Source organism: Gadus macrocephalus, chromosome 16 (genome assembly GCF_031168955.1).
Source record: "Gadus macrocephalus chromosome 16, ASM3116895v1".
NCBI classification, from domain to species: domain Eukaryota; kingdom Metazoa; phylum Chordata; class Actinopteri; order Gadiformes; family Gadidae; genus Gadus; species Gadus macrocephalus.
The window spans coordinates 12,204,896-12,221,124 of record NC_082397.1 but is presented as its reverse complement, the minus strand read 5'-3'; the positions used below and the strand labels follow the sequence as shown (position 1 = coordinate 12,221,124).

General features: G+C 44.4%; 1 protein-coding gene across 3 annotated transcripts in view; it reads left to right on the top strand.

Moving 5' to 3' along the window:
- Positions 1–15,040, top strand: part of LOC132474823 (cGMP-dependent 3',5'-cyclic phosphodiesterase) — a 119,330-nt gene extending 104,290 nt beyond the window's left edge. For all 3 annotated transcript variants that reach the window (XM_060075697.1, XM_060075698.1, XM_060075699.1), the window contains exons 14-31: positions 1,723–1,834; positions 2,292–2,331; positions 3,280–3,343; positions 3,948–4,029; positions 4,522–4,696; positions 5,523–5,635; positions 7,147–7,224; positions 7,574–7,696; positions 8,308–8,378; positions 8,752–8,874; positions 9,591–9,678; positions 10,173–10,220; positions 10,615–10,689; positions 10,810–10,909; positions 11,440–11,552; positions 11,733–11,771; positions 12,027–12,133; positions 14,103–15,040. In XM_060075697.1, coding sequence (XP_059931680.1) covers positions 1,723–1,834; positions 2,292–2,331; positions 3,280–3,343; positions 3,948–4,029; positions 4,522–4,696; positions 5,523–5,635; positions 7,147–7,224; positions 7,574–7,696; positions 8,308–8,378; positions 8,752–8,874; positions 9,591–9,678; positions 10,173–10,220; positions 10,615–10,689; positions 10,810–10,909; positions 11,440–11,552; positions 11,733–11,771; positions 12,027–12,133; positions 14,103–14,328 — 1,777 coding nt within the window. In that variant the 3' untranslated portion in view covers positions 14,329–15,040. The remainder of the gene's footprint in view (positions 1–1,722; positions 1,835–2,291; positions 2,332–3,279; positions 3,344–3,947; positions 4,030–4,521; positions 4,697–5,522; positions 5,636–7,146; positions 7,225–7,573; positions 7,697–8,307; positions 8,379–8,751; positions 8,875–9,590; positions 9,679–10,172; positions 10,221–10,614; positions 10,690–10,809; positions 10,910–11,439; positions 11,553–11,732; positions 11,772–12,026; positions 12,134–14,102) is intronic.
- Positions 15,041–16,229: the final 1,189 nt, after the last annotated feature.

The following is a 16,229-nucleotide window of genomic DNA, read 5'->3' as shown; positions in this document are numbered from 1 at the left end:
CACACACACACACACATCCCTCGTTTGCACTCTCTCATTCTTTCTCAGACAGATGTCAAAGAAAGGATTATATCCTTGAATTCTCCTCTTGTGAGCCCCGTTGATGACCGCGCGGGCACCTCATTACCATAGTAACAGCCGCCAGATTACTAAAGCAAATGTGATAAATGCGTCCACAGCTCCAATAGCGCTCATGCACACCTCAGTGGAAGCATGCGTACCTAAGATATGCGGCCGTATGCGGTGCCTATCCCCGAATGACATACGCAGCAAATACTTTCAAGGGTGTTGCGAAACTTTACTGCATCCAAAAGGACCACATGTGCTTGCTCAGGTTCTGTTTGTTTTTTGTACCTCCAGATTCATTTTTGATTAATTTAATTAATATTCATAACTTTATAAATAGTTATGGATTTGGATCGATTTCCTTTCAGATGTCACAGAGATCACAAACATATTTTAAGCCTGCTTTACACAAAGTAATTGTGTTGGGGCTTAAAATCTCTCCAAATGCATGTTATTAAATATTGAATGTGCAGTAGGCGGTAGCTGAGAGAGAACGATTAACTCAGATTATGTTCAGAATGTGAAGATCGGTTGGAAAGCCAAATTGTTTTGGTTTATTTTTTTCTTTTATTTATTTTTTGTGTATGCCATTTTCAAAGAAACCATTGGTTGTGGTGCACGACTTTTGAAAATAATTGCTGGATTGATAGGTCTACAATTCTCTCTGAAAAAAAAGATATAACAGCCGCAATTGCTACTAGCGAATGAAAAACAAATTTTGTTTTAACAATATAAAAAACGATTTTTTCAAATGGCAATTATCCCATCATTTGACTTCTGTCATCATGGCTTTGACAAACAGCATATTTCGAATACGCACCACCAGATAGATGTACCACTGCCCCCCTGAGGCTCAATAGGCTAACTGCAATCAGCTAACCCGAGTCATCATTCTACATTAGTCTGATCCTTTCATCAGCTTATTCTCTGGAATATTTTGTCTAGGCCGTTAGTCGTTTGGAATGCTTTTATTTTACACCATTGAGCTCTCATTGCACATTTTCTAAATTAATCATTGTGACATTAATTGGCATTAGCTGAAAATATGTATAGTTTTTGATACATCAAAGCTTCTCCAAATGAGCAATAGGGGATATTTACTACAATAGACATTTTATATATTCTTAAGCATGAGTTCAATGGCATGTCTCCATGGCAACCAGCATGTTTAGCTGTAGGGACACGGCAGGGTGGCGTCAGCATGTCCTTCCAGACCGAAGGTTTTTCAAACTGAGTTGGATGCTAAAGCGCTGCTCATTTGTATTCACTATTTGGTGATCTGTATCCGTACTAGTGGCGTACATTGAATTAAGATCCATGATCTATGATCATCACGTGTGCATCCCCCGGTGCATAACATCTGCATATTTCATCTAAAACATTTTCCACAATCTAAGGAAGAATTTGGAGTGATCAATGATCAAAAAATGCTTTGTGATGCTTGACTATTACATTACTATTACATATTTTGGTGTGTCCTAGCAACAGTTTTTGCAATGCTACCTCAAGGTCACCTTCTGCTGCCTGAATCTATTATAATATGTCTATTCACATGCTTGCTTTTGCGTGGGTGTGTGTGTGTGTGTGTGTGTGTGTGTGTGTGTGTGTGTGTGTGTGTGTGTGTGTGTGTGTGTGTGTGTGTGTGTGTGTGTGCAGACACACAGAGGCAGACGAGCACGCCATTCAACACTGTTTCTGCTATACTTCAACTGTCCTTACCTCAACCCTGGCTTTCCAGAAGGAGCAGAAACTCAAAGTGGAGTGCCAGGTGAGATGAGCAAACACACACACACACACACACACACACACACACACACACACAGACGCACGCACGCACGTGCACGCGCACACGGACATACACCAGAAGAAAGAGAGAAGCAGAAAGAGTGTGAGAGAGAGAGTGAGGAGGGAGGTGTGGATTGAGTGCTTTTGGGGCCTAGAGGCAGAGTTGTAGATAGACAGGGAATACAAGCAGTGATTTAAGGTTATACACACACACACACACACACACACACACACACACACACACACACACACACACACACACACATACACACACACACACACACACACACACACACACACACACACACACACACACACACACACACACACACACACACACACACACAAGCAAACACACTATAATATATATATAAACACACCCGAGGCTGTCTACAAGGAGGTGCTCAAATCCAATTGTTGATATTTGATTTTCTGCACAGGCTCTGTTACAAGTGGCCAAGAACCTCTTCACACACTTGGGTAAGTCCTGTCCGTGTGTGTATGCCTCCTCCGGTCTGCATGCCCGTCTCTATCACGCTGCAGGTGTACAGTACATTGACTCCACTAGTTGGGGAACTGGTGTTAAAGACAGAGCATGAACATCCTTTTGTCTGCCTGTCAGTCTATTGTCCAAGATACTCAATACAGTACAATACAGTATCTCACACACCTGTTGCTTCTAAACGTCTATTTCTATATTCAATAACAAGAACAGAATTCCATATATAATGATCATAATAATAATCATGAGCATTATCACAATAATCATAATAGTGGTCATAGCAATTATACTTAGAATACACATTTTTGTTTTTTGTTATTATTGTCTTTATAAGTATAATCATCATGATATATGTGATCATTACTTTGTATTTAAAGAGAAAGAACATTATAAAACTACTATTATGTTACTTCCATTTTTCTTTGTGTTGGTGTTTACTGCTTTTGAAACGTGATAAAATCCCTTCCCTTGCAGCGATCCTGCTGTAGTTGTTGATCCAAGGAATAATGTAGTAATTCTCCATTTGCAAGTCGTTTTCTGTAGCGATGCGCAGAGGGCTCTTGGCTCTGGAGAACACAGACGTTGTAGACCGCAGATTACAGCGGATCATTTAGGATCATAATAATGACATGTGACTTCTACTGTCCCCGTAACCTGTTCTCACCCCACTTTGGCACCCTGATCTTCCTTACATTGTTTCTCTCTCCATCTCCATCTCTCTCTCCCTCTCCCTCTTAACCACCTGATCCCTTGGGTCTTTACGTGTTTTATCTCTCTCTGTCTCTCTCTCTCTCTCTCTGTGTCTGTCTCTCTCTCCCTCCCTTCTCTCTCTCTGTCTCTGTCTCTGTCTCTCTCTCTCTCTCTCTCTCTCTCTCTCTCTCTCTCTCTCTCTCGCTCTCTCTCTGTTCCCTCTCTTTCTCTCCCAGACGACGTGTCTGTGCTGCTGCAAGAAATTATAGTGGAAGCCCGAAACCTCAGTGACGCAGAGATGTAAGATGATTGATTCTTAACATTTGTGTGTGTTTGGTGTGTGTGTGTGTGTGTGTTTACTTATATGTGTGTGTGTGCGTGAGTGTGTGTTTGTGTGGGTGTGTGTGGGTGTGTGTGTTTCAGTGTGTCAGTATGTATGCATGCATTTATGATTGATAGTGAGTGCAAATGTATCTCACATTATATTGTCTTTTACATGAGTCTATCATTCTAAATCATTTATTCAAGATTTCCTTTCCAAGGAGTGTTGAAGTGAACTGCAATGAAGTCCGATTAAATGAGTAGCAATTTACAAACTGCTTATCTCATAGTCACGATCCAAGTGTAAGCACCACCAAAGGGCAAACATAAAGTTTTCCGCTCTGACCTCAGCTTGCCATAACTCCAAAACCCACAATAAGCCATTTGTAAGGACATGTATCAACTAAAAATTAACATGGCAAATGACTTGCCATAAACACAATTACTAATGAACCACTCTAACAAAACAAACACGACCTTAAAGGTCGTAACAGAAAGACGTCCATGTTATTACCCTCAGCACCCCTCCGAGGTGTCTCCTGTCTCCTCATGTCCTGCTCTGTCCTTCATGTCCCCTTCCTAGCTGCTCTGTGTTCCTGCTGGACCGCGTCAGCCATGAGCTGGTGGCCAAGGTGTTTGACGGGGGAGTTGTCAGCGATGAGGAGGTAACACACACACACTCTGGCATGCGTGTTACACACATTATTTTAGTTTAGGTTATAGTTTTTTGTGTTTTTGTATGTGTGTCTTTCTTTGTGTGTGTATGTATGTGTTTTCTTTGTATGTGTGTGTGTGGGGGGGGGGGTTGTTTCTGTCTGTCCATTTGTTTATTTATTTGTGCCTGTCTGCATATGTATTTGCATATCTCGCTCATTATCTCCACATATGGATGTGTTTGTGTGTTTTTCTTTTTTTCTTTGTGTGTGTGTGTGTGTGTGTGTGTGTGTGTGTGTGTGTGTGTGTGTGTGTGTGTGTGTGTGTGTGTGCGTGTGCGTGTGTGTGTGTGTGTCTTTCTGTCTATGTATATTTATTTGTGCCTATTTTTGTGCCTGTGTCTTCATATGTATGTGCATATCTCTTATTATCTCCACATGTGTGTGTGTGTGTGTGTGTGTGTGTGTGTGTGTGTGTGCTTGTGTGCGTGCGTGCGTGTGCAGAAGGAGTTCCGTATCCCGGCGGACCAGGGCATCGCGGGCCACGTGGCGACCACCGGCCAGACCCTCAACATCAAGGACGCCTACTCCCACCCCCTGTTCTACCGCGGAGTGGACGACAGCACGGGCTTCAAGACCCGCAACATCCTCTGCTTCCCCATCAAGGACGAGAACAACGGTGAGCACGCCGCTCCATGCACCACTGAGCTAACCCCCCCACCTGTCCATTGGGTGTCTCGTGCCGCCGCCGCCACACCAGATTGGAAAAGCTCAATTTTGTGCCACCCAACGTGACTCACTTCCCAAGCAGCCTGAGGCAGGGGCGAGGGAAAATGAAAGCGGCGGCACATGAGTGGAATTTTATTCCGATGTGTAAATAAGGCGAGTGCGTTGGGACCGCACTTTTTACGCGGGGTTCACCAAGCGCCTGATTCGTTCTGCGTTCAGAGGATGCGTGTTCTGTGCACACGCAGAAGATCATTATGTGAGCGTTAAAAGCTCAAAGCCAGAGTCGTTTGGTTTGCCTTTTGCGTGCGGAGCCTTCAAACCCACTTTCATCCATCACACACATTGTCAGGGATCGTTTTTCACTGGTGAATCGTATGTTATCCCCCCCCCTACCTCCTCCCTTTCTCCTGGGGTTCTCGCTAACCAACGATCATGACTACGCTCCATCTCTCCACCTTCATCTCTCCGCTTGCAACTGCAATTATGCTCTCCTTCAAACCTCTCGCTCCGTCTCCCTCTCTCGCTCCAACTGCCTCCTCCTATCTGCCGTCGTTTCTTTCACCCCTTTTCTCTCACCTTCTTTTTCCTCTCCCTCTTCGTATGCTCCCTCTCGCTCCCTTGTTCTCTCTCTGTCTTTATCATTCTCTCTATTTCTCTCTCTCTCTCTCTCGCTATTTCTCTCTCTCTATCCCTCTCTTTCGGCATTACTCTTACTTTCCTGTGGTATCTGCTCTTCTCCATCCTCCTGATTGCACTTTCAATCTCTCCCTGCTCAGAGGTTATCGGAGTGGCTGAGCTGGTCAATAAAACCAACGGACCATGGTTTAATCGCTTTGATGAAGATCTGGCCAATGCTTTCTCCATCTACTGTGGCATCAGCATCGCCCATGTGAGTCCACCCCCCCCCCCAAACCCCCCAAAACCCCCCCCTTTCCACACACACAAACACACCAACACACCCACACACACACATACAAACACCACACACACACACACACACGCGCACACTCTGACGAGTCTACTTGCCATCATGTAGATCACTATCAAAAGACACCTTCAGATTTACAGCCCAAAGCAAACTAACAATGTTTTGAACAGGTTGGTTTAACTATGGGGGCCACTCACTGTGTAATTATACTGTATATATAAAGCTCCAATAAAAAGGGAGACAGGATCACCTATTATTTAGGGGCATCTGAGCCTCATAAAGACTAGCAGGACACATGTTACACCTTTCCGGATGTACTATACCTTGGCCCATCTTACAAATACTGTTGCATCTCTTGAAGTAGCTCCAATGAAAGATGGTTGTTCAACTATCTTCAATTACAAATAAAGACCATACAAATGTGAATGTTTGCAGGAGTAAACAACACTTCTGGAATCAATTGCTTGGTCTAGCAGTGTTGAATCTGTAGATTTTCTAATATTTCTAGTGAGGTTTTTGTCGCTTGAATTATCGAGCTGCAAAATTGAGGAGCATGCTAATGCAAATTATGTAACACAAGTACAAGTGAATTGTATGAAAGGAAATATGTTTTTTTAATGATGATGACAATGATGAGGTTAATGATGATGATGATGATGATGATAATGGTGATGATGTTGGATAAGATTCGAGAAATAGATCAAATTACCATTAACTATTTTTCCTTTTTAGACGTAAATATTGAGTATTTTCTTTGCCTGCTTTGCTGCAAGAACCATTGGCAGCTTTGAGGTATTGACGTGGTTGTGTAATGTTCAAGACGTGAATCTTGAACCAGCACTCAGGCTAAGTGACCTTACTAACTGAAATCGATCCGATCCGAATAATTCCATTTATTACTTTTGTTGGCCTCTTAGCCTCTCCTGCCTGGCCTTCACCTGTGCAATAATCAAATATTGATCAACGTCAATGATTACTTTCAACCAATGCCATTTAGTTTGGGTTGGGTATCCTTCAGAGAGGTGCATGCATGTAAATGGATTACGTAGAATTGTGTGCAGTGATGCATATAGGACACTAAAACCAATATTTGAAGAGTGGAATGCAAATGAAAAAATGCATCCTAGCGTGCGACATTTTCACCTTCACTTTAACTAATCCTCCCCTGGGAAATATTGCCCTGTAGCATTGCCCCAAAATATATCTATATTTATATATCAGAAGATATAACGACCACTTGGCAGGTCATTAATCATTTAAACACAAATTAATTATCAATTAGTGTTGCATGCTTGTGCATGGTGTGGAATCTTAAAATCTGTTTGCTAAAGTGAATGCAAGCTCATGCATCTAATGAGCCTAGTAACAACTATCAACCCTCATGGCAATATTGGAGTTGCTCCTCAATGTTAAACATATATCAGGGCTGTTTTGTGATGGGGTTAACGTGTCACTTGTGTTTGCGTCTGCAGTCTCTGCTCTACAAGAAGGTCCATGAAGCTCAGTTCAGATCCCACCTGGCCAATGAGATGATGATGTACCACATGAAGGTGAGGCACGCGCACTCACACTTGCAGGCACACACTCTTGCATTCACGCACACTCATAAACACACACTTGGGCGTGCTCACACACACTCTCGCACAAACACACACACACACACACACAAACTGTGCAAACACACACGCTTGCAGCCACACATTCATGGATTTACACACACTCAAACACACACTTGGGCATGCTCACACACACTCAAACACAGAAACCTTGGATCTTAGTAAACCGGCATAGCAAGCTTATCTTCTTCATATTAACAAATATATTGTTGTTATTAATATCTTATATCATATGTAATTCTATGATATATTTTTGATAAATAATTTTGTATTTATCCACCAGGTGTCGGAAGAGGAGGTGTCCAAGCTGCTGGTGGTGGGGATAGAACCAGTGAAAGAGATCCACTCGTGCTTCGCTGAGTTCACGTACACGCCGCGCTCCCTCCCCGACGACACCACGCCCATGGTAGGGGCCGGAGAGACACGGGTTCCTTACGGCTTTGTTGTTGCTTTGGTTACCCAATTATGAGATGGTTTCGGTGCCGATGAAGCACCTCGACATTGAGGTACACATTGAGGGAGAGAAGGAGAGAGGAACACAGACAGGGAGAGAGATGGAGAGAGAGGAAAAATGGAGCCGAGGCAGATAACAAAGAAAACAGAGATAACAAAGAAACAGGGAGTGTGGGAGAGAGACAGAGAGAGAGTCAGATAGGGAGAGGTGGGGGGTGAGATTTATATTTTTACAATGGAAAACTAGAGAGGCGTTAAGATTACTAAACAGATGGAACCCAAGTGGCAGAAAGTTTGTTGCCGAAAAAAAGAAGGGATATGGTGCAGGACGGCGATGGAGATACGGTCATAAAGATGATTAATGAAAGCAGAAGTACGTGGAGGTAGAGAGAGAGAGAGAGAGAGAGAGAGAGAGAGAGAGAGAGAGAGAGAGAGAGAGAGAGAGAGAGAGAGAGAGAGAGAGAGAGAGAGCAGGAGTGAGAGAGAGAGAGAGAGAGAGAGCAGGAGTGAGAGTGTTGTCATTCGTGTGATTTCCCCTGTGCTGGTGCGTGTGTGTGTCCACAGGGTATTCTGAGCATGTTTGAGGACATGGGCTTCATCAACACCTACAAGATAGACCTGCGCACACTCGCCAGGTACCACAATTAAAAAGCTTTCATCAAAGCGGCTGTTCTTTGGTCCAGACCCCCTGGTGGCTATAGAGTTAGGGAAAGGTTAATGAGAGGGATGGTTATTACATCTTACAGTATCATGAATAATAAGGATAATATTACAATGGTAACAGCAGGCAATAGGTCATCAAATTCATCATTCATCATCTTTGATATCATCAGCCCTGTCCTAAATCTGCCTCATCCGGCTTGTTAATCCAAATTATCCCTCAGATTTTAATAAAACTGATTTATGCATGCAGGCTTTCATGTTTGTAATGACGCAAGGCGGTATCCTACCAGGCATTGTAATGAGGCAGGTGGGGATACTCTAACATGAAGCGTGCCTCTGTGACAGGTTCTGCCTGATGGTGAAGAAAGGCTACCGGGATCCTCCCTACCACAACTGGATGCACGCCTTCTCGGTCTCACACTTCTGTTACTTGCTCTACAAGAACCTGGGCCTGGCCAACTACCTCGAGTGAGTACATGAGGGAGGGGGCTGGCGGGCCGGTGTGGCGGCCAAGGGTGGCGGGAATCCTAGTCGGAAGGTCCTTGGTTTGATGGCCAATGACCCCAACCTGCCTGTAGGCAGGCAGGCCAATGTCAACAATCAGCCTGTAGGCAGTCAGGCCAATGTCAACAATCAGCCTGTAGGCAGGCAGGCCAATGTCAACAATCAGCCTGTAGGCAGTCAGGCCAATGTCAACAATCAGCCTGTAGGCAGGCAGGCCAATGTCAACAATCAGCCTGTAGGCAGTCAGGCCAATGTCAACAATCAGCCTGTAGGCAGTCAGGCCAATGTCAACAATCAGCCTGTAGGCAGTCAGGCCAATGTCAACAATCAGCCTGTAGGCAGGCAGGCCAATGTCAACAATCAGCCTGTAGGCAGTCAGGCCAATGTCAACAATCAGCCTGTAGGCAGTCAGGCCAATGTCAACAATCAGCCTGTAGGCAGGCAGGCCAATGTCAACAATCAGCCTGTAGGCATCCTTGAGCATGATACCCTAACCCCAAACTGCTCCTTAAAGCAACTTATCTAAATTTGTTGTGGATAAGGGTGTCTGAATATACTAGCTGGTACTAAATAGTTCACAGGACATTTTGATTTGTCGCTTTAGCTGCACTCTACGGTAGCTTTGTAACTGTCATTGATATGAGGTGTCTGACGTGACGTGGTGTCTCCGTCCTCTCCAGGGACATAGAGATCTTTGCGCTCTTTGTCTCCTGCATGTGTCACGACCTGGACCACCGTGGCACCACCAACTCCTTCCAGGTCGCGTCGGTAAGAAAGTCGCACCGTCGTCACGACCGCACGCATACAGTGAACCAGAACATGCTCCTCAAGCTCCACATCATAACATGAACAAAGAAACTGACCATTAGGAAAAACTGTGGCTTGAAGCTTGACTCGCACTTGCACACACGCTCACATGCACACACACACACACATGCACACACCCACACGCACACACACACACACACACACACACACACACACACACACACACACACACACACACACACACACACACACACACACACACACACACACACATACAAATGAGCCACTGCCTTTAGCCATTCAAATTGACAGAACCCGACACAAAATTGCACCAGCCATGATTTATTTTTCCATTACAGAAAAATATTTTTTTTGCATTATTTATTATGATTAATATATCTAGAAAATTATATTTTCCGATATCAGAAGGCAAATACAAATTGCGTGAGTGATGTTTGGCCTGATGTATGTGTGTTCCTGTTTTGGTTTCACAGCAATCCGTGCTGGCTGCTCTCTACAGCTCTGAAGGCTCTGTGATGGAGGTGGGCTGCCGGCCAATCACAAGTCTCTCACACTCTGCCTCAATCACTCACAGCCCTATAATCAGTCTGTGAAGAGAGGATGAGGAAATGAGCCCACATAACGCTTTATATATGATATGATAGATACAGTTATGTCATAATGTAATTAAAGCCCCATTCATATAGTATTCGTGGCAGACTTGATTGTAGTTATTTTTTCTCCTAAATGATTATATCCCTATTTTATTGAACGATATTATTGAACGATTTATTGACCTCTAGTGGTCAGCTGTGTGAATTACCGCTCATATTGCCATAACCATTTGGCCTCATTTTTATCATTTACCTTTAGAATGTACTAACGTTATCAATGCACTGTTTTGTTCATGTCTTATCGTGTGATTATTTCATTCAGAGGCACCACTTTGCCCAGGCTATTGCCATTCTGAACACCCATGGCTGCAACATCTTCGAAAAATTTTCGAGGAGGGTGGGTGACACTGTTGAACATCAAACATCTTGTTTGTGATCGCATTCCAAATTCCTTACAGCACTTCAGTCTTTGGTCACATGGTTCCTCATACATGCTGTACGACTGTGTTGATATCAGGACTATCAGCGCATGTTGGATCTTATGAGAGACATCATTCTGGCTACTGACCTGGCTCACCACCTCCGTATCTTCAAGGACCTCCAGAGGATTGCTGATCGTACGTACCTGGGATGATGTTGTGGAATAGCTCATATTAGTTCAGTAATTGGTATCATCGTTGTTGTGATTATGTTTAGGATTAGTATTATTGGGTTATTAGTTCAGAGCAGCAGTGTTAGACTACGTACAGCAAAATAGGTCTCACTCGATCCCATATTTGCTGAACCAACACTCAGTAATTGTAACACAAGGCTATTTAGATGTTTTTTTCCTCTAAATAGCTCTTTTGGGTTAGTCCTCCAACATTAAACAGAAATAACCTCCAGGCTACGAAACACTCTGATTTGAGGATTGTTCATTCAGTCGCTGGAGGTTGGAACATGGAAATAATTTTCCGGGGATTATTGTTAGCAAATATTAAGAGAAAGATGATGATGATGATCAAGCATATCAGCCCGCCTGCCTAATGGTTGGAATAACAGTGTCTTGAATGTTATTTGATAAAAGATGTCTGATGGGTGAAAAAAAGTGATAGTGAAGTTACACAGCCTGTTTGAGAGTGTGAGTTTGACGCCGGGTGTGTTTCAGTTGGCTACAACAAGAACAATCAGACCCATCGCTCTCTGCTGCTGTGCCTGCTGATGACGTCATGTGACCTGTCGGACCAGACCAAGGGCTGGAAGACCACGCGCAAGATAGCGGTCAGTTGCCTGTTTCATGACTAAAGGTGTTAAATGGGCTGGAAAAGGGCCATATCTTTTTCAAAAGAAATTTGGGAAGGTTTTTGGAATTGTATAGGTGATATGTGGTGTTATTTAAAGTTGCGTCTTTTGATGTTGTCTATTGAACTCTATTGTCCATCACTCTGTGTGTCCCTGCAGGAGCTGATCTACAAGGAGTTCTTCTCACAAGGAGATCTGGTATGTAACAGCATCCAAACCTTCTCTCATGTTTAGGGTTAGGGTCTCTCATGTTTGTGATATATTTTTTTTATCTATAAGAATCTGCAGTAATGTGCAATTAAACTGTGTGTGTATTTTTTTCCGTGTGTGTGTGTGTGTGTGTGTGTGTGTGTGTGTGTGTGTGTGTGTGTGTGTGTGTGTGTGTGTGTGTGTGTGTGTGTGTGCGTGTGTGTGCACTTGCACACTTGCTTGTGTGTTTCTTTGTGTGTGTAGGAAAAAGCCATGGGGAACCGACCCAGTGAGATGATGGACCGGGAGAAGGCTTACATCCCAGAGCTACAGATCAGCTTCATGGAGCACATCGCCATGCCCATCTATAAGTAAGCCCCATTGTTCTTTGAGCAAGAGACTCACACTAAATATAGGTCATAGAGTACTGCGGGCCACCACCCCCACTTGCTAAAGTGGGAAATGGGGCACAGAAATTATGGATTCAGAATTGACGTTCAGAATACGCTCTGCAAAAAATGAATGTCATAGTAGCAGGGATTTGCACTTATTAGCATTTGTTTATGTGTGTTTATGCAAGTGTTTCCTATCTACTCTACTAGATATTACCTTTACCTCAAAACATCCCTCAATATGTTAAAGATCCCATGGCGTTGGGTGTAAAACGAGGGATTCTGCTCCGCCTTTGAAAAAACAAAGCTCAGACGCTCCGTTTTGGAATTTTCCCCGTATGTCGTCATAAGGGGAGATGCCACCACCCCTTTCTCTGCCTTGCCAGCCCAGAGAATTTGGCCCGCCAAAGAGCTATGACCATGCGAGCGCCACGTGTGTGTGTGTGTGTGTGTGTGTGTGTGTGTGTGTGTGTGTGTGTGTGTGTGTGTGTGTGTGTGTGTGTGTGTGTGTGTGTGTGTGTGTGTGTGTGTGTGTGTGTGTGTGTGTGTGATTACACACAATGTAATTGTTGTACACTTCTTTGTTATTTGGATAAACGTTCTGCTGTTGGTGTTATGGTGCATAACACGTGGTTCTTTGACGTCTCTGGTATTTCCACAACGAGACTGTAGTTGGGGTAATCTCAGCCATCGGTAAGCCCCGCTGCCCGCTGCCGCGAGGCACCAACACCACGAAGCACCACCACCACGAAGCACCACCGCCCGGCAGCGGGCAGCGGGCAGCGGGCAGCGGGCCGCGGGCGGTTCAGTCTGTACTTCAGATTGATGTGGAAGTGGAAGAACCAGAGGTGTCGGAGAACCCGACGCAGTCGTTTGTGATTCATAATATCGTCTGGAGGCGCACACAGCTTTGGCCGTGATAATTTATATTCTATGATATGTATTATATGATATTATTTATAGATAGATCCAGGAGTGTAACGCAAGTTTTGTACACTTTGTTATTTGGATAACGTTCTGCTGTCGGTGTTATGGCGCATAACACGTCGGACTCAAGTCTCTGGTGTTTCCACAACGAGACTCGTAGTGGGGGTTGTCTCAGCCATGGTTGAGAAGGAATTGGGGGAAAGGAACTTTGGCTTTGACTCCCTGAAGTACATGAACCGCGACATGGAGGAGAAAGGGATTGTTGCCTGCGATTGTCTCCCGCTTGAGCCCCGCTTCCCGCTGCTCGCTGCCGAGGGACCACCGCCTCTGCGCTGCCCGCCACAGGAGGCGGTGGTGCCTAAGCGCTGCCCGCTGCCGGGGTTCTGTCTACTTCAGATTGATGTGGACTTGGAAGAACTAGAGACGTCGGAGATCTCGACACAGTTGTTTGAGATTCATAATATCGTCTGGAGGTGCACACAGCTTTTGGCCGTGATAATATATATTATATGATATAGATATCTCTGTATAATATGATATTATTTAGGTATAGAGCTGCAGAGCACCTGGAGGGTTCTACGATATTTACAGAACGAGGCCAAAGGCTGTCTGCGCCTCGCCACTGCGATACATCCACTGTAAACAGAGCTCATGGTACCGTTGCCACAAGCTGATCAGGGCCATACCCCCACCCTCCTCCTTGACCCGCCTCTCTCCTCCTCATTTGCATCAAATCTACAGACACCAAAACGGCGTGTTTGGGGAAAGCTCAATGTGCGACTGGCTCGTTTACTAGTGGCTGTAATTCTGCCCTAGAATTTCGGAAACGACTTCAAATACTGTGTTAGGGGCCCATTAATATCTATATTAAAGCATCCTTAAAGTAGCATGCCATGGGACCTTTAAGCAAACAACTGGATTTCAGTGCATGTATTTGTTTCCCATCCATACTCTCTCCACTCTCTCCTCTAACCTTTCCCCCTGGTTCTCTCTCTCCCCTGCGCACCCTTTGCCTCCGCAGGTTGCTGTCGGAGTTCTTCCCCAGGGCCACCGAGCTATACGAGAGGGTGGCCGCCAACAGGGAGCAGTGGACTAAAGTCTCCCACAAGTTCACCATCCGGGGTTTGCCTAGCAATAACAGCCTGGACTTCCTGGATCAGGAGTATGAGCTGCTGCAGTCCCAGGGGGCCTTCGGCAGCGACGACCAATGTATCAACGGTTGCCTGGACGAGGGGGAGGGTCAGTGATGGTGACGAGGACGGTGACTAAGATGCTGATGAGGAGGATCACGGCGAGTCTCAGTGCTCTTGCTGAGGTTTTTAGGAGAGGCTGGTGACAGCTTTTTTTCCAATCAACCCCCCCCCCCCCCGCGCGAGAGAGCAAGAGAGATCTTTCTCTTGTCCGCTGTCCTCCACCTAGATAGCTTAGCAGGGGGAGGAGGTCATGCACCGCTGACGGGGGGGTCCCTACGTGAGCGGATCAGACAGAGACAGGTTCAGTGGACTCTGGGGGACAGATGCAATGCGCTGCTTTGTCTCCAGGCCGGGATGCAGGGAGCAGGGGACATGTTGTGTCTTTTTGCTCCACCACAGCTACACTGGAGGGGGACGGGGGGGGGCGACATTATTTTGAGAACGAGTTCATAAGGAGATGATGTGGGACGATGGGATGATTGTAAAAACACATCCGTACACACAAGCAAGCACACACACACACCCACACACATTCACACTTGTAAAAAAAAGAAAACGCACATACTGTTGAGTGGAAACACCATATGATATATATACACACAATACACACAACTTCGACACACACACGAGACAGAAAAAAACGACTACTCGATATCAAGAAGACGACACCGACATGTTCAACCTACATGAAGTGCTAAATCCATTCTGTACAATGTTTTGTAACGGCTTCTATTGAATTAAATGGTTCCAATTTGTCAACGCTCAACTCAAACCGTCTGTGTCTCACCTTACGCTAAGGAAGGTATTTTGTATGTGCACCTTGTTTATTATCTTCTTCACCTAGTATTAGTTACACAATTCAGACTCGCTCCTCAATGAATGCAGTCCGGGTTTTTTATACCATTCGAAAATTATTTTTTATTCAGCATTTCAAGGAATAAATTATTCATCACGATTTTTACAGGAGAAACATATTAACAGGAACATATTTATTTAACTGCTTTTATGATGTTTACAAAAGATTATGCTTTTTTGGGGGGGGTTCAGGGGACAATTTGACAATCAGTAGAGTCACTTAACCCTATTGGCTCACAGAACCACAGACGCACACACAGACACACCTTATGTCATACATACATATATATATATGAGTAAATCAAGGCCAATTCTCAAACATTCTCTCTGTCCCCCTTCTCCCCTTCCCTGTTCCCTATTGATTTCTCTGAAAATAAGAGAAACCAAGAGAGGATGGAGACAGAGCGTCTGAAACCCTTTACAGAGATCCTTCACCATGTTTCAGTGTGCGTGGGCTAGACTAGAAACCATCGAGTGTGTGTGTAAGACGGATCTGCCTTATTGTCCATATTTGCTGCCTTTTCCAGAGCTTTTAATATATGAACATTTAAAATAAAGTCTCTTTTAGTATTTATGTTGTATATTTGTTATAGACATATAGTTTTTATTACCGATACGTTGACTGGATGACCGTGCGGTTCAGAAGATGTATATTTGTGAAATACCTGTAAAGACCTCAGAAGTCCTATTCCATGTTTTTTTTTTTTTTTACAATGTCGGAATTGTTTTCTTTTTTTTAACTCTTGAACGAATTAAACAGACAGGAGTACTATTATGTGTTTTACATAATTATATCACATACATTCAATGATATTGATTTTCAGTTCTATTTCATAATATTAGAGATATGAAAGGTTACCATGGATGCTGCAGAATAGGAGAACGGTTTGGGCTGGTGGTGTGTGTGTGTGTGTGTGTGTGTGTGTGTGTGTGTGTGTGTGTGTGTGTGTGTGTGTGTGTGTGTGTGTGTGTGTGTGTGTGTGTGTGTGTGTGTGTGTGTGTGTGTGTGTGTGTGTGTGTGTGCGTGTGAGAGTGTGTGTGTCTGTGTGTCGGTGCATCTGTGTGTCTGTGTGTTTGTCTGTGTCTGTTTGTGTGTTTGT